At 52.5% G+C, this 21501-nt stretch overlaps 2 protein-coding genes across 2 annotated transcripts in view; both read right to left on the bottom strand.

The window, feature by feature from the left end:
* Positions 1-4: 4 nt before the first annotated feature.
* On the bottom strand, positions 5-3578 carry VOLCADRAFT_87597 (uncharacterized protein; the record flags this gene model as incomplete). The annotated part of the gene is made up of 7 exons (XM_002947279.1): positions 5-123; positions 620-743; positions 1000-1088; positions 1492-1773; positions 2303-2498; positions 2911-3031; positions 3361-3578. The coding sequence occupies 7 exons, from the start codon at positions 3576-3578 to the stop codon at positions 5-7; spliced, it is 1149 nt and encodes a 382-aa protein (XP_002947325.1).
* Positions 3579-14242: 10664 nt separating this feature from the next.
* Positions 14243-21501, bottom strand: part of VOLCADRAFT_103417 (uncharacterized protein) — a gene marked incomplete at its 5' end in the record, with an annotated part of 11634 nt that continues 4375 nt past the window's right edge. The window contains 9 exons of the mRNA XM_002947278.1: positions 14243-15854; positions 16168-16286; positions 16524-16596; positions 16917-17179; positions 17423-17458; positions 18008-18159; positions 18387-18472; positions 19037-19197; positions 19525-19667. Coding sequence (XP_002947324.1) covers positions 15783-15854; positions 16168-16286; positions 16524-16596; positions 16917-17179; positions 17423-17458; positions 18008-18159; positions 18387-18472; positions 19037-19197; positions 19525-19667 — 1105 coding nt within the window. The 3' untranslated portion in view covers positions 14243-15782. The remainder of the gene's footprint in view (positions 15855-16167; positions 16287-16523; positions 16597-16916; positions 17180-17422; positions 17459-18007; positions 18160-18386; positions 18473-19036; positions 19198-19524; positions 19668-21501) is intronic.

The raw sequence follows: 21501 nt of genomic DNA, 5'->3' as shown, positions 1-21501 counted from the left end.
TCCTTTAGATGGGCCCGTCCCGGTTCATGCGCTCAATGTACTTGTCATAGTACACCGCCGCCTTCTCGAACTCGCCCATATCCGTGTAGCAGTCCGCCATGGTGCCGTACGCGTCGGCGTCACCTGACCAATAACACAACGAGCACGTGGCGGATCAAGTCAAGCGTTACAAACACGAAATAATACAAAATAATCGCTGTTTGTGTGACAAAACGCCCCGAGGTAGTGTCTTCCTTCATTAGGAGAACAAAAAATCAAAACAGCAAACAGTCAAGAGACGGCACACCATACTTTAAACATTTTTTGAATTCTTCCTAAATCTTTAATCTTTAATTTTTCTTCCTAGATCCTTTAGATCCGCCCCAAACGAAGTTTTAGCCACATCCCAGGACTACCCAGCAGCCAGTGTTCTTCGTGTGACTTCATGCGTACTACGCCGCTGGCGTGCACGGGTGCATTCGGGGGCGCAGGGTTATCGACCCACATGGTGAGGCGCCCCAAGCAGTGGCGCACCGCGACCCCAACCGCACTCTTCTCAGTTTGGACACTCGTCCCACTTGTGTATGTGGGGGAGAAAAGACGCCGCAAAAATGGACCCGTCCATCCCGAACGAACCCACCAGTGTACTCCCCGATTTCTCGGGAAATCTCCAATACGCGCTCCAAGTGCTTGATGGCCTGGCGGTACTGGTGCGTCAGGCGGCAGGACGCCGCAAGGCCCCGCTGCGCGCGCCGCTCTTGGACCTGCCACATCCGCCCACAGACGCGCAGTCACACACACAATCAACGTTTCAGACAAATTTCAGACAACATTTGATTTTTTTATTTTTCTTGCGGTACTTTCAACCGAAGCCCGACCGGCTGTTAACCTGCCCGATATCGCATCGCTGGGCGCTGCATCCCCCATCCGCAACGCGTAATGAGGATTGACCCATGCCCATGCACCCACTCCCATGCAGTTTCCCAAACTGTACTTCCGGCACCCGACCGTCCCGCTCACCTTATCCGCTAGGGCTTTGGACAGCATGAGAGCCTTCTCGAAGCGGACCATGGCTGCCGCGCCGTTCTTCTCCTTGAGCAGCCGCTTGCCTGGGGGCGAGGAACGAGGGGAATAAATAATCAGTGGTTCACGAGCGGACGTCGAGGAATGCGGGATGTGAGGCGACAAGGGTGAGCAATGGCCACTGCCCAATACACCCAGTGGCCTTTGCCCAGCGCAGCAAGCTTCGCCGTACGTACCCAACCATTGTCCCCCCATTTAGGAACACACATGACCATGCAAATGCTTCCTCAGTGCACAGAAATCCCAAAATCCACTTCAAGCGCGGACACGAAAACAATTATGCGCGGCACCATCATATGCCACTCCTGGGAACTCGCAGCACCGCGCAACAGTATATCTCCGCGTCCGTCCCACTTTGACGCCCGCAAGCACAACAGCCGTTTCTTAAACGCCGTAGCTACCACACCCCCCCCCCAAACCTCCGCACACCTGCCCGCAGTGCCTCCTTGCACTGGATCTGGTCGCTGCTGAGCTCCTCCTCCTCCATGCTGAACAGCGTGTTGACGGCGGCAGAGGAGGAGGGGCTGGCGGACGTCGACGGCACGGCCGGCGCGGCGACTGGCGCTGGCGTCGGCGCGGCTGGCGGCGCCGCCACAGCGACGGTCACGGCCGCCACGCTCGCCGCAGCTGCCGGCGCCGGGCTGGCAGGGGGAGGGGGCGAGGGGATGGTGACAAGGCCGCTGCGAGTAGCCGGGGGCGCGTAGCTGAGACCTGTGGAAGGGCGGGAGCCACGTCGGAGCATGTTCTCGAGTTGAGGACAGGTGCGGCTGTCAGTGCGCAAGTTGACAGGATCAGAGCTTTGTGGGCTGTCCTCGAAGGTTGGTGAGTGTCCCTCGGCTGCCTGTTCAGTCCATGCGTGCCTCAGCTACATCGCCGTTGCAGCCACCGAGCCACCGAAGAAGAGCTGAGATCCACAGGAACGAGCCCCTTCGCCCGGTGGTACTGCGGTGTCTCCACAACACTGCTCTAGCAACAACAGCTAGCAATCAACAGCGCACACGGCGAAACACGGCCGGCGCTGCTGTAACCACATTGGAAGCTGTAGCCAACAGGTCAAAATCCGACGGGGGGATTCCAAATGGACAGGCCATCAGCCATTTTCCCCGCCACTAACCAGCACGTCCGCTGCAGAGAACAGCTTAGAATGGATGCGCCATGACCTAATAATAGTTGCGAAACAAAAAAATATATATTCGTTATGGATCGATTTGGGCCGACCCACATCCCGACGATAGCGTACCAGGCGCATACACGGTGCCAGCCCTGGCCTGCTGGCGCAGGCTGAGGTTAATGGAGCGAAGCTGCTCGTTGAGCCGCTCGACCTCCTCTTTCCGACGCCGGGCCGTAATACCGCCCACTAGCGCGCCGATAAGGGCGACGAGCTCCGTGATGCCCACCACGTCCACTCCGAAGGGGGTGGCGCACAGCTTGCCGGCCTGCGTTGCGAAGCAGCAGGAAGCCTTACAACAGCCACGGCACAGAAGGCAAAGGCTAAAGCCATGCAGCAGGGCCGATTGCAAGTGACAAGCATCTCAGAGCCAAGAGTACAGCCAATGTCCGGGGGCTCGTGCTGCGCTGCGAAAGGGGACTTCGTTGTTTGAAAAGCATGCCAGAGCCCCAGCAAGCTAGCTGCACATGTAGGAGGGCGTCAACGTAATCGTCAACGGTGCAACAGGTGCCTTTGGACCATTACAAATCGGGTGCGCCCTGCTTTTTATTGTGGCCCGACTCCTTCACACATTCAGGCCTTGCAGTGCGTGGGCGTGTCTCCAGGTGCGTACGGGGAGGTCCAGATGCGACTGAAAGGTGTGGAGTGTGCACGAATCCGCTGCGAGATATTACACGGACCTGAGTTTGCTTCACTTCCTCCTCCAGCTTCTGTCGCTCGGCCAAGAGCTGCTCCCGGGCCACAGTTTCCTTTTCAATGCGGAGCTTGTAAAGCTTCTCCTCCTCCTCTGCGAGAAGGCCGCTGCCGGGGCAGCGTGAAGGGTGGACATTGCGGGCCAGACACAGCATAGATGGGTTAGGACAGGGTAGGCAACGTAGTCGCCTGATGTCTGCGACACCTAAGCAGGCCAGCATTGTTTGGCTTGTTTATTTCGCAATGCCGTCCTAAGAGCGTAACTGGGTGGAGGACACGCCGAGCGAATGGTGTTGCTTACAAAGCGCAGGTTGGCTCCAAGCCATCATTGTTTGCGGTTCTTAAGAAGATGACTCATGAAGAACGTGTCTAATAAAGGGGTATAGAGCACTTCCCCTAACTCGCGCATGCGCGGCACGCGCAAGCGCAGGCCTCACCGGGCGCCCGTCGACGACAAAAATGCCTCCGCCATCGCGGGTGCGGTCGCGATTGTGAGTCCCAAACTGACAACACCACCAACTATCTGCCTACGTGTTGGCTCCGGGCTGCCGCCGGCGTGGCAGACAACATTTACAGGTCGCCGAGCCACACCCCTTGGACATTGAAATGCTTGGCGTGACAGGCAGCTTTGCGAGCTAAGACTCGTGACCTGCATTTTAGTTGCGTTGTGTTTTAACACCTGTCAGCTCAAAAATGAATACCTTCAAAAGAATTCAGTGAAAAAGCTTAGCACGTAGATCTTATGCATAAATTGGCTATTATCACCTTCGAGAATTACAATTAAGAAAGCCAAAAAGTATCACCCTCTTTTTGGCGAAGCCCGATCTCGCGTCTGTCGTACACACCCAAATCAGCATGTGGGATTTAGCAAGGGCCGACCAGATATTTTTTTGAAACGGATAATTCGGCATTGGTCCAGAAGATTGCAGAGGCTACTTCCCAGCTTGGTAAGGAGCGCACTAGTACGCAAGTGGTAGAGGCTATCCTGAAGGCCGTGTCGGGTACTATTAATGCCCCCGCCTTTCTTACGTTCGCTAGTCAATGCCCCCGCCTTTCTTACGTTCGCTAGTCATTTTCATTGTCGTACAAGCACCCGTAGGGAGAAACTCGCTAGTCATTTTCATCCGTGTCGTACAGGCACCCCTAGGGAGAGTCTCGCTAGTCATTTTCATGCCCCCGCCTTTCTTACGTTCGCTAGTCATTTTCATTGTCGTACAAGCACCCGTAGGGAGAAACTCGCTAGTCATTTTCATCCGTGTCGTACAGGCACCCCTAGGGAGAGTCTCGCTAGTCATTTTCGAACTGCAAATCCGTAATCTCTGTCGTAAAAGGCACTTGTTGGAGATTCTCCCTAGTCATTTTCGCGCGCTTCGGTATTAGTCGTACGAAGACGCCGAGCATATTACTATGCCTTCTACCGGCTTTGCAAATGAACAAAGTCTCTATCAGAAATCTGAATTTCTCGAAATATTCGCTCACGTGCTGTCCGATCAGCAGTTCATCTTTATTAGCCATGTCTCATTTCACGACTTCGTTTGCAGCAGTTTACGCTGCAACGCTCATCACCCTTGCTGCCGGTGAGATCGGGTTCTACTGCGCATACGTTCTCATCTGTGCTCCTCGTTCACCATGCTTACCTGCATGCGATACCCTCTATAGTTGATGGCATTCATTAATGTGGAATAATTTATGTATGCTCTTGAAATTTTTGACAAACAAATCATGGAGCTCTATCAGCGAGTACGCAACGTCATAAGCCGGTGCAACATACTCGCTTGCTCGATCATGAACGGAGAAAACATCCAGTAAGATCTCTGGTAGTAAGAACCATTGTATATGTTCTCTTACATACCGTGCCCTTCGCAATATGACTCTGTATGAGTGGTAATATTGGTCGCTTGTCCGTGCATCACAGCTGCCTAATAACCGAAATAAACGCCTCTTACTTATGGCATCGTCTCAACAGGTACATCTGCCACCAATGAAAACGAGCAGCGGAAACGCAGGCGTGTGGACGACTTTATGGTCGACATGTACCCTGAAATGCTGGGTATAGACACTACCCCAACACAGCAACAAATTTCTGCGGCCGCTACAATTGCCCAGCCACAGCAACAAATGGTTCACCCGTTCACGACAACCACCACGCCACTACAGAACCAGCAGTCACAGGGTATCGCTGGCGCAGCTGCTCTACCATTCCATGAAACACATACCATCCACCCTTCCTTTTGCTGGAAAATTAATACTCCTTCGTGGTGACAAGCATCAGCTTGCCGCCATGTGTGACCGTAAGTGTGACGAAGATGCATGCATGCACCAGCCATACAGATGGGCCATGTGGCACATGTTTCAAGACATTCAACTAGGAACAAATTACCGACAAAATCCTAATAATCAAGCATGGATTGACACCCTCAATGTGATCAGGGTAGGGCCACCAACCGAACCCATCCTGGCACTTTTGCAAACTCGTGTGGTAAAGTCTTCCCAAAATTCCGTTGCACCCAATAAATCATGGCACATAGCTGGAACAAACGAAAATCGACAAGTATAACCAAGATATGGCACACACCCACTTTCAACAACAACTGCAGCATACTACAGGAAATAGGTATGCGCCTGATGACGTAGCTTATCTGTACAAAGCAATGCAAGACCAAGGCGTGCTCCTAGATCACCTTTACCTCGCTCCCGGCATGACGGTCATGGTTACCAAGAACCTGTCGGCCCCAAAAATCGAAAACGGTGCTTAAGCAATCGTGCAAGAAATTACCGAATCCATGCTGTCACTCCAGCTTTTGGACTCCCAAACCATAATCCGCCTGCCAAGGATATGCGAGGTCAAATACAAGAATGGTGCCAAGCTTGAACACAAAATGTTCCAGGTCGTGCCTGCTTTTGCAAGAACTGTACACAAGGTGCAGGGCAATACCATAACGGATCCCGTCATTATTGACTATACTAACATGAACTGACTAGGGCAAGCATATGTAGCACTGTCGCGAGTTGTGGATATTGAGCAGCTGCACATCCTCCCCATCGACATGCAATTGACACCAAACATGTTCATGGCACATGCACCCCCTTAAGCACCATGATTCATTTTACTGTTAAGCTGCTTACGTTCCTGTTCCTGCTACTGTCTTACTGCCTGTCACAGTCTTTGCATTACTATGATCTTAGACACCTATCCCACGTCCCACCTGCAATGTCATCAACCGTCACAACTTTAACAGCAGCTGCGAGTCATCAGTCTCAGGCTCAAGCCATGGGTTTATCCGTCCAGCAGTACGAAGGCCTTGGTTTTCACACTCCGCCCACCACCATAACAACACGCGCCACACGACGCCTCGATGACGAACGAACCGCAAAACAAGAAGCATACATTAATGATATGTCAATCATGCCATGTGACTGGCCTACCACAATCGGAGAATGCTCAAGACTCCTAAGCAGCAGGACAGCAGACTACGAAGACTTCAAGAAAAAATACAATGAAAAACCATCACCAGGCAGTCAACGTGCAGCTCTCCACTCACGAGGATTATCCATGGACGAAATTGACAAACTTACTAAAAGCTAGGCCAGCAAGCTCATGGACAGTCAAGCGTCAGGAGAACAGGCCACAGCAGCACAGCTTGCTCGGTTTCAAAGGCTCAACGTACAGCTACCGCAGCAACCTCTATCCAAGAGGGATGCGTCGGCACTCATTACATAGAACTCCGTCAAAGCACAGGCTGCGATGCTATCACAGAAGGACCTACTCAAGAAACTCACGAATCAAGCAGGTCAACAATTCACAGACGAGCAGCTGGACATGATGATGCTGGTGCAAGCCTCTATACTTATCGCCGCGCTCATACTGAAGCTCAACAACAGAGGCAACAAAGCAAATGGTAAAATCAACCACTACAACGACAACCTACATGACAAGGGTGGCGGACCATCCCAAGATGGTGCTGGTGGTGCTTTAATAGTGTAGCTATTAAATATGTGACAGTCGTCTATGTGCAATCCAGGGTTCGACACTGACCTTCCTGAAACTTGCGGGATCCCCCGTACCTCCCAAATTTTCCTTACGGAGGGGCAACCGTACCAGGCTCCTGTACTGGCCGAAAGCCTTACGGGGGCCCCCATAACCCCGCAAAACCTTTACGGGGACACTGTCCTTGGCTGAAACGCTGTGGAAAGTGACGCTTTGCATTTTTTTGCCCTGTAAATCGTTATTTTCGTTATTTTCCCGTGAACCATAACACACGGGGACTCGGCACACTCAGCGAAAGCCAAGCGCCTTGGCCGCCGCGGCCGCCCATCCCTTCTGCTCCTCTTTCTCGTCCTCCTCCTCCTCATCAAAATCCTCATCCACGCACGACTCATCGGTATCTCGTTCTACGTCGGTCTCGTAGTCACTGTCACTAAAAGCCTCATCGTCACTAGCGGGGTATGTTGCTTGTACCAGTACTTCAATCTCTGGGTCAGTCGCAACCTCCTCATGATCATCCTCTCCGTATGGATTCAAATTAATTTTGCTAACGTCAGAAAACAACTTGTGAATAATGCCTGTATAACCCTTACGCAAGTAGATCTCAGCAGCCTGATCAATCAGTGGCTTCGCCCCGGTATCAGCAGCAGGTCCCAACATCCCCACACGAAGTAGTGAATCAAGTGTGTGGCCTTATCCTTTATATGGTCCGTCCTTTCCCCTACAGGGCCCCGTACGGCCTCTTATAAATCCTTAAAATCCTTACGGGAGCCACCGAAGCGCCCCAAAATCCTTACGGGAGCCACCGAAACTTCCTACGGGCCCTGACGGGGATACCGAAAAAAGGCCAAAAACTTACGGGCCCCGTACGGGGTGTCGAACACTGGTGCAATCATGCTGGGCCTATAATTAGCTGTGTTCCTGTCGATGTAGAGTGCTAGTTGATTGATGATTGGATGAGCGGATGACTGCCCGTATGCATGCATGTCTTGCGGCAACAGTTGCATGAATGCAACATGAAATGCAGCAAGAGCATTCGAAAGCTTCGTTGGATGGTTTGGGAATCTGCAATGATTACTAAATGCATAGTCGACATAACTACACTGCAACGTGTTGATTTTACACCGCAATATTCACTCACTGGTGCATGATTTGCATTTCACATACGAGGACTTCGTGAGGTTATGGTGCATACCTGCACATGCATGCACAGCAGTCAAGACATGGATGCACTGCGAGTCTGGCCAGCTCAGCAGGCATGCAATCTTGACTGCAGTGGTGCAGGATTGCCTATTGCATTGCAGGATTGGCCAACCTACAATGCAAAAGACAATCCTGCTTTGTGCTCCAGGTGTGTCTTCATTCTAACGGAGCCATCTTGTCATGTTATAAACGTTGTTGCATGATAAATGACGGCGTCAGGCTGCTACGCCGCTGCAATGCTAATCGCAAGTTACACTGAATTATGTGCCTATGAACTACGTGTGAATTTAATTTTTTTCTCGGACGAAGGTGGGCTAGTTGCGGTAGGTTGCGCTTGTGGAACGGTTTAGCTACAGGTCAAAGCTTCACACTGGTCTCTGTTCTAATGGCCGTTATGTCTTGCATAGACGAAATGGATCAGTTTTTGTTGTTGTTCTTCGCATGGTCTGTTCGCCAGCCAGCCTGCACGTGTTATGTCGCCACACAAAGGCTTCATCTGCAGTCCCACGCCCTCTGGTCTATTTGCTGTAGCTCAACGTTGATGTTAGTCTGCTTCCGTTTAGGTCCGCGTTCATGACTTGTCCTTGCTGGTCTTCTTATAGGGGGAGGTCCATTTCCTTGATGGTCTCCTTTGACCTGTGAATCTCGCATTACCTGTAACAGGAAATGACATGTGACTTTCGACAACAACTCAAGCGTCTGCTGCAGCACACGTGCATGAATATGCTGGTGGGACCATACCAGTGACAATACCACCAAGCATACGCACCCGGGCAAAATGTCATCATCCCGCAAAATAAACCAAAACATAACTTCTACGCCGCCAGGACGCTGTGCGTCCAAATTGGACGGACGGCACACACTTAATAGCCAGCCGAAATGTACGTAACAAATACTTTACCAGCGAATATTGAAACGTGGCATTAACATCACACACCGGAAGCACGTCCAACGAATCGTTGTATAGCATGTGCAAAAGTCCTTCTATGTCTGTGCGACGTAAAGCAAACTATTAAAAAGTAATACGGAAGTAGCAGGCGGGGGCCCATAACCACTTACCCTGCCTTTAGCAGATGGGACGGACTAATGGACGCATTTCTAAGACTGGTAAGAGTGGCTCGGATGCCCCTTGGTGGACAGAGGAGTGTGCCGCAGCGCGTACTGTGATGTTTGCACAAAAAGCCTTCATGCGAGCAAACAACCTATTGGACCATCCCGCGGAGCGTAGCGAGTTTAGTAGGTTGCGCACGCGGTATCAACGAATACGGCGGGAAACCTTGGATGCATATAAAGTTAAGCGGTATGAAGCCTTCTTGAAGGAATGCTGTGGAGACCCGCGGGCACTGTGGAAGCGCATTAATGGCAAGGCTAAGGCTGACTGTCCTATCAGCGACGTTTTAAGCTGGAAGGAGTACTTCGATGCTCTGTATAATGGATCTGCAAACGCCTGCAGTGAAGTTAATGCGGACATCATCTTGAGTTTCATAAATGGCGCGGTACGAGGAGAGGGACGGGGCTGGTCGCACGGGAATGAGCGAAGGGGTGCTCGCCTGGTGGTAGCAGCGGCCATGGATGCACCCTTTACTCTCCCAGAGGTCACGTCTGCGATGCAAGCATTGCGTAATAGGAAGTCGGGGGGGGTTGATGGTGTACCGGCTGAAGCATTTAAATATGCGCAGCGTATGGTTGATGACAAACCGCAACTTGTTCTGGCACCCTACCTATTGGAGCTAATGGAGCATATTCGGAGTACAGGGGACTATCCTCGGCAGTTCGAGGTTTCTTCGTTGACACCCATTCACAAGAAGGGGGATGTTCATGACATGGGTAACTACAGGGGTTTGGCAGTTGGAGGTGCTCTATCCAAGCTTTATGCTATGCTCCTTGAGCGGAGGATCAATGCTTGGGGAGAGGCTTCTGGGGCACGATCCCCTTTCCAAGGAGGTTTTCGCAGTAATCGCGGCACATGTCATAATCTGTTCGTTCTTCGACATTTGACGGACAGGTCAAGGAAGTCGTCTGGGAAACCGCTTTTCGTGTGTCAAGTGGATTTCGAGAAGGCGTTTGATAAGGTCCCTAGGGAATTGCTTTGGATGCGGTTAGAGGAGAGAGGAGTGACGGGTGCCACTCTGGAGGCGTTAAAGGCTTGCTACCGGAGGGTAGAACTCAAGAGTAAATATAAATGGTGTTCTGGGGGACTCGTTCTTTTCGTTACAGGGGGTTAAGCAGGGATGCCCGTTAAGCCCAACTTTGTACGGCATTTTTGGGAAGGGTTCGCAGACTACGTGGAGGCTAAGGATCGACTTGCACCCGATGCCATGGCGGCCCACGATTGTCCGCTGAGCGATGGCATGCGTATTCCATTGATGTTATATGCAGATGATCTTAGTCTTTTCGCAGGGTCACACAGGCGGTTGATGGCGCTGCTTCGTGCGCTGGAGGAATGGTGTGGAGCTTTTGGCATGAAGGTGAATGTGGGAAAGTGTGAGGTCATGTTTTTTCAGGGGGATCAGAGCGCCCGCAAGGCCATGTATACCCTGGGTTCGTACGGGCTGGTCACCATGAGCGTTAAAGAGAGCGCTGGGCACGTGGTTCGGTCATTACCATGGAAGGAACGCGCACGATACTTGGGCCTACACTACGGGCCAGGTGTGCCGTTTGAATCATGCACAGACGAACTATTTGCGTCAGGGCAAAGGGCGCTTTCCTCGTTGACTACCAAGCTTAAGAGGCAGGGATTGTTTGTCCCAGCTGTTTCGGTGAAGGCGTTTGACGCACAAGTACTATCCATTTTGTCGTATGGAGTGCAGGTGTGGGGTCCGACCAAGGTTCTAGATGTGCTGGAAAGAGGATATCCTCGTAACCAGGAATCGCGCTCGTGTTACTTCGATAACTCGCTACAGGACAGGATGGTCGAATTGCAGAAGACCTTCCTAAAGCAACTGGGTGGTGCGGGGCTTCCCACGAATCGACTGTTGTTTAGGGAGTTTGGGCAATATCCCTTGCAAGTTCACTGGGCGAATCTGATATTCCGTTTTTGGAATAAGCTGGTTAAGGCGAAGGGCACCGTGTACCATCATTGCTTCAGAGAGGAGATACGTTTGGCTTTAATTTCATCCATGGCGTACGATGGTTGGGGTTCGAAGGTTCTGAAGATACTTGAGATTCTTGGTCATGACATGGCGGGTGATGAGGATGTTGAGGCTAGAATTGATGCGCTCACGTCATGTTCGTTGGATATAGGCCAGTTGATGCAGGAGTTACGCAGGCGATTTGATGACGATTGGGAGAGTGAGCGACTAGAAATGGATCCTAGGACATTTGTTTCCGACAACAAACAACCAGGGGTGAAAATGTGCCGGTACAAGCAGTGGATGGGGTTGCCTAAGCACTGCACTGGATATATTTCGCCGAAGCAACATGTCACGCTGATGCGTTTTAGGATGTGTGTGTGGCCGCTTGCAGTGAATCGTCCTCATGGCAGGGAAAGAGCAGCGCGGTGGTGTCGTGTATGGTGGGAACCGTCAAGCAGTTGAGGACGAGCGTCATGTTTTACTTGAGTGCCCTGCGTACGCGGATATTCGCACCGAGCTATTTGAGCTTGGAGTGTCTCCTGAGGACCGCATGATAGACGTTATGGGCGTTGAGAACCAACGCGGACTAGCACCTGTTTTGGATCATATCAGAAGATGCAGGTTACAATTTATTGATGATTAAATATGTTTTTACAGTAAGGTTAATTTACTACCTTTACATGTTCTTGTTTCCAGTTCGGCGGTTCATGAGCCTCTTGGCTCGTTTGGACCGTACAAACTCGAAGCTTGTAACACAAAGTCGCATGGCGACAAATATGCGTAATTATACAATACAAGTAGGTTTAATGCCGGAAATTGTACCGTACCGCTATGGCCGATTGGTGACACCGGATTGGTGAAAATCACCAATCCAGTAGCAAAGGATAATCCGGGCTGGGATTGAGCGGCGGCCATCACCAATCCCTGTACGTTTTGGATCCAGGTCGGGTGCCGGACCGCGCGCGCGCGCGATGCTGTATGCGACGGCGTGCATCTAGAAACGTTAACATGCGACTGCAGATTGGTTGATGTGGGCCTGGGGCGCCGTGGAGGGCCCACAGTGAACGGGGGGCAGTCCGGTTGGCGGCTTTCACCAATTCGGTCGCAATGGGAAAAAGTGGACAGGGTAACACCAAACCGTATCACCAATTCCGGTGTTGGAAAGATTAATTCTAGAAGCGTTTTTTACTTTCACCAATCCAGAAATCACCAATCGGCCATAGCGGTACGGTATGAATAATCCTTCTACTATGCGCACATGCTAACATTACCGGCTCAAAATCATATGTCGACATCGTTTCACGAGGCATGTCCTGCTTATTGGGTTGTACTTCATAGCTGCGAAGGCCCCTGGTATTTTTGGTATTGAAGGTCTCTGCTTCGCTGCCAGTGTGGACAGTGATCCATTGGATCACCCCTCTTAGCTACTCCGCCCAAGGACGTGTTAGCTACTCCGCCCAAGGGCTTGTTGTTAATTCTCGGGCTATGTATGATTGAGTCTATTGTTATGCGCACATGTTAACATCTTTTGGCTCAATATCATACGTCGACATCGTTTCACGAGGCATGTCCTGCTTATTGGGTTGTGCTTCATAGCTGTGAAAGCCCCTGGTATTTATGGCATTGAAGATCCCTGGCGCGCTGCAAGTGTGGACGGTGAACCATTGGTTCACCTCTCTCAACGTGCATTTTATCTTCGACCGCCCCACAGTCGCATCTGTAGATGCTTGAATCAAGGTGTTTAAACGCAGTATCCCTGCTTAAACTCTTCCATATGGCACGATACTGCAGAAATGGCCAGGGTGCGCAGCTTCGTCAGCCTGCTTTTTATGTTTCAAGTTTTACTTCGTTTGGTCATATACCCGCTGTAAAATTGCATTGGGTCTTTTTACGCACTTGCATTGCCATCGCCTCGCGCCTGTATGGCACTGTGTGTTTCCGTGTCACGGCACCCTTCTATTAGGATTGGACCCCCCAGCCAAAATTAAGGTTTTACCGAATCAGTCACACGATTACAGCTCCACGATAAGGGTGTGTTCACATGTAGTCCAATTGAGAGTCTGATTGGGAGTCCGATTCGGGGCGGCTTTCTGAATTGTGTTCACATACGATTGCGGCCACCGCGCGAGGTGCCACCGCGCCCAGCTGAAGCTCCGCGGCTACGCCCCATCACCCAAGGCAAGCCAGCATTATCTAGGAACAGAACAGTATAAGTATCGTTTCTATGGCAAAAATTATCACCAGGCTTGTACATACATAGCTGCAGGAGTTCGTGAAAAATGCTCGGTGCGCTTTGCGTGAATTAACAATTGGAAAATGTTCCTATAGTATTGTAATGGTAATTATGAGAAACGGTTTGTTAAACAACTTTGTTTTGAGAAAGAAAACTGTGAATCACGTCGAATCATACCCGAAGAGGCCCCCCGGACCCCAATTCCGATTCGGGTCCAATCAGGTCCAATTCAGAGTCCAATTCGCATGAATCAACCCTGATTCGCCCACATGTGAACACGTCCTAAGGATTACGACACGACCAACAGGATTTGGACAGGGACCCCAGCCTCAGGGTTAGGATTGCCGTCCGGCCCCAGGATTAGGATTGGGACCCCCCCCCCAGGATTGGGATTGGGACCCGGCCACAGGATGAGGATTAGAACCCCGACCCTAGGATATGGATTAGACCACCACTCTGGATTAGGGATTAGAAGTGGTCCACCCCTGTTGAGATTAGAGGATTGCTGACCGGTACCCAACCCCTGGATTAGAGGATTAGGACCACTTTGCATCCCTCTGGCCGGATGCTAGAATTGGCATGCTTATGCTTGCAAACTCCATGCAGCAACCCAGGCAGCAGCCCAGCGGCAGATGCAAATTTAAGGAATACTCAGCGCAATTGTTCACAACCACCATCGTGATTGTTGCGCAGTGCTTGCAGCATGGTTCTTGTGCGATGTGCTAACGCGTGATGCTTGTGTCAGCCACTCATGCTACCCTGTTATAAATCTACGAGTTGCTCCGTGCCTTACGCTGTACGGCTGATTCGGCTCGGAGCGTGATCTGCACGTTATGTTACAAGCAACTAAAGATTGTATGTTGTTACAGGGTGGTTAACTTCGCCAGCGGCCCCTTTCCCGGGCAGTCTCTGCTCTTCCCTGCTAGAGGAGCACCCTAATCCGCCACCCCATCCGACTTCAGAATGTATTCGTTCGGCACCTCTGCCAGCCGCCTGCCTATATTTGTGTCTTCCCGCCGTCACTTAAAAGAACCAAAGTACAGTTCCACGAAAAACAAGCACCACTCTATCGCAGTCCCATCGCACGTGCGCACTTCTCAAACGGAGGCAAAGGCAACGGCTTCGTTAGGAAATCCGCCACCATATCTACCGACTTGACGTAATTGAATATAACTTCGCCTCGCGCAGCACGCTCACGCACGAAGTGGTGCAGCACATCTATGTCAAACTAAAAACAGGCGAAAACATTACATAACGCACCTAGGCCGAACAAGGGACCCATATCAATTATATTCAAGCAAAGCAAATCAACTAGCATTCTTCAGCACTGTGTACACTTCAGTATTAAAAATTACAAGAAAATTACAAGAAATTACAAGAAATTACAAGAAAATTTCGGACACATGTTGGTAATGCTGAGATGTAAAGCATTACCCCAAACCAGCCTTTTGTCGCCTGCGCGAGGTCTGCTATCGCGCGGTCAGCCATGCTAAAAGGAACTTTGGATGTTGCGAAAGCACCAAAGCGTATTCTAGCCGCTTGTGGTGATAAATTAAGCAATAGCAATTTACACGCAAATGGTGTGCTAATCGACGCTTTCCTCTAAAATAGCCAATTTAGCACTACATATGCACGGGTCATGATGAAGTTGGTTGAACTTAATTCAGGCGTCGGGGCAGATAGACCACCAAGATAGACAGCCAAGGGACCTGCCCCGCCCGCCGGCAGCCAACTCCTGGCGGTGGAGACAGCCCGCCCGGGCCCCGCATCCACGCCGAACAGAAAGAAAGAAACAGATCACACATCGCACGCAACTAAAAAAGAAAGCAAGACGCATGTATCATGCAAGCCCTGCAACCACTGCCCCCGCTCCATTACGCACTTTTCTTCTTCTGCCAATGCACCAGAATAGAAGCCACGCCCACCACCGGCAACCCAACATCATCTGGCTGTCCTTACTCCGTGCAAATCAGGACCGCGCACCACCCCGACATACAAGCATCTCCGCCGCGCAGTCACATGCGCACCATTCTAACCTGACAGTCAAGGGTGAAGAAGCAACGTCTCCCGTAGGCTGCATGTAATAAGGTGCGAAGCGGCTCTGAGCGAAGAACCAGTTGGGGGGCCCAACTGCACTTTCGGGGGACACACTTGGAGTCAAACCCAGCTGTACACCCGAGCTACACGGATAACACGCCACGCCGAAATATGCATCTGTCTGCATAGCGCAGGAAGCCAACCAGCCATGCCATGCGGAGCTGCACCACGGCTTCAGATCTTCGCACCCCTCCCACCCTCCCATGCATGTTCCTCTCTCATGCCTGGAAACCTGCCTGCCTTCGCTACTCCAGCGTCCCCCTAGCCTCATCCGTACATAGTAAGGTACTGGCAGGCCAGGCTGTACATGTAGCCAGTGGCGCAGGGGGTGGTCGAGACCTGCAAGACGCAAGAGCGCCACGAGGGATGTGAAGGACATAGGGTGATGTTGGTGCACATACATAAACTAAATTATTCACATTATATTATTCACGTTATATTATCTACATTATGCACATACGTTCCCATTGGAAAGGTAGAAGGAACACGGTCGCCTGCATCCTATCTCAGCTGCGATGAGACCAATTCAGGCTGCCAGCCAGCCAGCCAGCCAGCCAGCCAGCCAGGAAAAGAAGACCGCTGTGGGTACGCCCGTAGTTCAACGCCGTGTGGCCATACCACGTCACATACATCCGTACACACACACACACACCTGTAGATCCATCGCCTGTAGCGCGTATTTGCTCTCGCTTTTGCCGCCCACCACCGTGACCCAATGCGTGTACTTGGCGGGGTTGAACAGGTTGGCTTCCGAGTTTACGGGGAGGGTGTCTGGCGACAGGACGATGTGGGAAAGGGAGGGTGAGGGGATTGGACCAGGATAACCGGAAATGCGGTTGCAGAACATCATAATTACACCCGTCTCCCGGTTGATGCACCCCCATCAGGAGGCTTAATTGTTAAGGCACACGGGGTTGGTTACCCGTCCCCATGCATCCACACTCCCCGCTATGCTATAGTACAGCGAAAGTGAAATAAAAACCCTATCCCATGCCACCAAGGACTTACCGTTGGGGATTGGGACCGGCTGGCGGATGAAACCAATCATCTCGGTATTCCAGGTGTTGGTTCTTGGGTCCTCCTGCGGTACGACCATTGACAAAGCAACAGGATGAGGAGTACAACAAGGAGGAAGCAGCACCACCTGCTGATGCGAGGGCCAAGGCAAGGGACCGAAAGCGCCTCCCGTGCTCCTCTCAAATCCAAATCATACCGGGCCTGCCTGATAGATACATCTCGTAGGAACACCACGCCATCCCGGCTCTTCCTGGCTTTCCTAGTTCCGCGACAATCGCTGCCTCTCCCTTCGCCTCTCCTACCAGCCTGTGCCCCCTTCACAGAGGATATGCTCTTCTGCTGCCATGCTGTGCCAGAGGACGATCCGCCATGCACTGCCCCTACCTGATTGCAAGACGTGTTAGCGACCGGATCTGGGTAATAGGTGGGACCCCACTCTGGTGGATTGTACAGCGCCAGGTCCTCCGCCGTCGCGCACAGTGGCGCCCAGACGGGCTCCCCCGCGGAACTGTTGACCAGCACTTCCACACGGCCATTACCGGCACGCATGCCGCCAGCGTCTACCAGGTTCGGTTCCAGGTCCAAGACTTTGATGGCGTCGGGCATATCAGGCGGTGGTGGCGCGCGCGGCGGCGGCCCAGCCGCGCCTGTACACATCGGGAATCAAATTTAAACACCAGGGCAACAGCATTTCAGTAAAAAAAATCAGTTATCACAAAGCAAAGCAAGTATAACCACAGCAAATCCGCGTCGCAATGGGAACGTGTAACAACGACCGCAGAGTGAGTTGAAAATAAACGGAACGCATTCCCCGGAACGCTGCACATATGGCAAACCCAGTCCTGCCACGCACACTCGACCCCCGAGAAAGAACCGGACCGATAACTTACGAGGTGGAGGTGGTCGGCTCGGCGTCGTGAAGTTGGCTGCATAGGCACAGTCGCAATGCATGCAACGCACCATGTTATGGACTTGCAGGGCTATCAGGCCATCAGGGGTACGCAAGCATGAGCGAGCTGTTGACCTTTTTACCCAAGAGCTGCAGCCCAAACGACCTAATGAGATACCATGACAGACAAACGCAAAAGACGACAGGGCCTAAAACCCTTTTGGATGAGCCCGGTCAGATGAGGTGAGGTCAGGTCAGGTATACGCAGCCTGAACGACTCTCTCCCAGCTTACACAGACAACAGGTAAACTGCACCACAAAAGCACAACTCCGCACTACATAACCTCCAGGGAGTTTTGCTTCTGTTTGCGCCCATCATACATGTCTGCACCTGCCGAGGCCGGACTTTCCTGAGGTCCTCACACATTATATCACTGGCCTAGTGCGTATTTCCTATCGGATTGAATGTATCGCTGTGTTCTAGCCAGTGTGCGGGGACGGGTGAGTGAGTTTGGAAGGTGACAAAGGAGCGACGATGGGCAGGAGGGACACAGGTACACCCATGCGAGGCCGCAGGTGCACTCACCGTTGGAGCACTGGAGGGCAACGAGTGCCCCTTCGCTGCAGTCGGACCGGAACAGGAAGCAGGTGGGGTCGTCATCGTTCTGGAAAGCAATCATGCCGACAGGGATTTCCGGAGGAAACCCGTCGCACAGCAGACCACCCACAGGTGTTGGCCTGCGCGCCGGGGAGAGAGAGTTGGTTGGTTGGTTGGTTGGTTTTGAGAGAGAGAGAGAGAGAGAGAGAGAGAGAGAGAGAGCGCCAGCCAGCAGAGAGGAGAGTCAGCAGAGAGGAGAGTCAGCAGAGACGGGGAGCTGGTGCAAGGTGAGAGCAGGAAGGGAATGAGGCAGGCAGGCAAGCAGGCAGGCAGACAGGCAGGCAGGCAGGCAGGCGAGACGACTTACGTATTAACCTCATCAGCTCCAAAGTCGCTGATGCCCGCTGCGTAGTACTGGCGACCCGTCTTAAATCCAAGCTGCTGGCAGAAGAACTGTCGAGGTCGAGGGAGGGGCAGGGAGGGGCAGGGAGGGAAGGAGGAAGTTCGTGATTATGAAGACAGGCCCCAAGCACCTCAACAAGCGCACGGGCATGCGCCCATCCACCTACGTGGCGCTACTTGACGTGGGACAAGAACATGACGCGCCCAACACAAACGGCCGCAGCTTAACAGATGAACCCTTAGGTGAACACGCTTCCTGCTCAAGTCTGTGATGCCGCCGATCACTTCGTCACCGCCGGTGCCGTCCATCCAAACAGCAGCTACCCTTCCAAACCCAGAAACCACCCCTCAGTAAAATAACGTGCTCGTCCAGCACCACGCCATAAGGGCCGGTCCTCAGAACATGAGGACACCGCCAAGGCCAAGGTCAAGGCCAAGGCCGGCCCCAATCCCCAACACAGGTTGCCCCCGGTTTCAAGTCGCAGGAGCCTATTGCCAAGCCTCGGGAACAAACAAACATGATGCATGCACCCTTCCTTGTACGACTGACAACTTCTTTCTCCTTGCAGGACTGTATGCCACACCACGCCACCCCACCCCACCCCACCCGCTCACAATGGCTTCGTCGGGGCCAACGCTGCCATCATCGCACAGGGGCGCCCAGCCGCCGTTCTCCGTGTAGCCCCACTGGGCGGGGTAGTACTCCTGCTTGAAGGACACCTCCAGGCGGCCGATGCGACCAGCCCCACGGGTCAGCCGGACACCGTTCCGGGTGCCTGCACGTGCGGGGGAGAACAATGACGTCGGTATGTAAGTCGGACAGTCCTACAGGAATACCGGAGGATCACAGGGAAGGGAAGTAATCCAGCATAGCACAAGTCCGAGGAACAATGGTGTGCGCATGTGCATGTATGTGTGTATGTGCTGCAAGTATTAAAAGGTATTAGTGTCTTGACTGCACACGACAAAAGGAAATGCAGAGGAAGAGCTAAGAAATTATCGTCATTCGTTTAACTACCTCAATGACACGTGAAGCGTATGGACTGCGGGCAGAAAGCGTCTTAGCTACTTCGTCAGCACGAGGCTGAGTGGGCGGTACTTACGAGGAGGTGAGGGAGGGCGACGGGGTGGGGACGGCGGCAGGGCAGGTGGCTTTTGAGGAACCCGTGGCTTGCGGGGCGGAAGGCGTGGCTTGGCAGGGGGCTTTGGGGGTGATGGTGGGGGCCGGGGTGGAGATGGAGGCTTCCTTGGCGAAGGAGGCAATGGCCGCGGAGATGGAGGGGGAGACGGAGGAGGGGACGGCGGTGGGGGTGGGGAAGAACGGGGTGATGGAGGCCGCGGCGATGGAGGCCGGGGGAGCCTGGGACGCGGCGTCGAAGGATCTTGAGCGATGGGCTGGGCACCTGTCGCACATGTGGATGTGGTCTAATGCCCGGTTTTCCGTAACCGCTTTGACCAGGTATGCAACTGTCGCGTCAATTGGACCATGTCACAGGCTCTTAATTCGAGAGTCCCACACCGCAATGCCCTTACCCGCAGTCAGAAGAAGGAGCTGAAGGAGAAACTGTAAACTACATGTCCGTCGCCTCGCCACAGAGCCAACGGCACAAAGAGCCAACGACACACACAGCCAAAGGCACCGCCTCCAGACAGCCGACATTAGGAACTTCCTTTAGATGCAAAACGCTGAAAGTCGTCCAATTGTAATGTTAAATAATCCTTTTTGATGAGATGGCAGCTTAGTCAGTGCACTGCGCAAACCCTCGACTGCTTGGCAGGGCCGGCTGATAGAGTCCTTTAGATTAATACAACATACACCCATGCAAAACTACGCCTCCCTTGGTATAATGTGCTCTGCATGTCCCGTAAACCGTGGAACTTAATGGTACGAACACCATCGACTCGGAAGTCGGGCGCATCCCTGACCAATTCCGGCGCCTCCCTTACCAAACTGTATATTGAATTCTAAAAACCATTCATGTTCTAAAATTTATTCCTTACTTATGGATGTTTTAGGTTGATCTGCGCTTGTGATGGATTTAGTGCCAGTAAGCGCTAACGCACCTCTTCAACTAACCCAAAACCACCCCTCACCTAACCCAGAAACGCACCTCTTCGACTAACCCAGAAACCACCCCTCAACTAACCCAGAAACCACAGGCCTCACGGGGCCGGAATTCCGGAATTTGACCCCATGAATTCCCAAGCAAATCCGGGTCAAATCCCAACGGGATTTGAGGATTTGACCCCCAAAACAACAAACAATATAATGGTAATGCAAAGATTTCCTCGGGCCTGGAATTTGACACATTTGAGGATTTGAACCCCCCAAAACAATTATCATGGCCATGCAAACAATTCCATGCGCAGCCGTTACAATATATTGCATATCTTCGAGCGGCATGTTATGCTCGTGCCAGTCAGTCCTCGCGCCGCATGCCTTCAAACATTTAGTTAGACTTTTACTATTAGAGTTATTCCTCCAAAGCCGGCGCTCACCGCAAAGAGCGATGTCAGACAGCGGCGATGGACAACCCAGAGGTGCGAATTTACTTTTTCAGCTTGGACGCCAAGGGGCCTCCACAGGCAACGGATTATGCATAGCGAAGATGTAGGATTAGCTCATCAAGATAGCAACGATGACTGCGTTATTATGCAGAAGTAATGGACCTTACGCGAGATGGTGCCGACCAACCCCCACTGGGACGCCGCCGACTGAATAACGGAGCCGCTGTGAGCACGAACAGGTGCTTGTGCACATTGGAAGGTCTTAGTACAGTGCACAGGCTTGCGCGGGAGGGTTCCATGCGGCGGGTTACACAGGCCAAGAGTGGACATGACCGCCAACCGAGGTAACCACACGAGCATGCCATGCCCGGCCAGTGGTTCTGTGTGAGCATCGCCTGTTGCTGCTGTATAAGTTGGTGGAGGTGCAGGAGTGCGGGGCCTGTTGCAGCTGGGGCCGCAGCTGGGACGGCGGGGACAGCAGTGGCTGGGGCAACGCCACCCTGCCCTGCACCCGCCCTAGCCCAACGCCGCCCTCCCCTACCCCCCCCCATCCAAACGCCGCCCTTCCCTGC

The sequence above is a fragment of the Volvox carteri genome (genome assembly GCF_000143455.1).
Source record: "Volvox carteri f. nagariensis unplaced genomic scaffold VOLCAscaffold_6, whole genome shotgun sequence".
Taxonomy (NCBI): Eukaryota; Viridiplantae; Chlorophyta; class Chlorophyceae; order Chlamydomonadales; family Volvocaceae; genus Volvox; species Volvox carteri.
The sequence above is the reverse complement of the archived record's forward strand: the minus strand, read 5'-3'. Positions and strand labels throughout refer to the sequence as shown.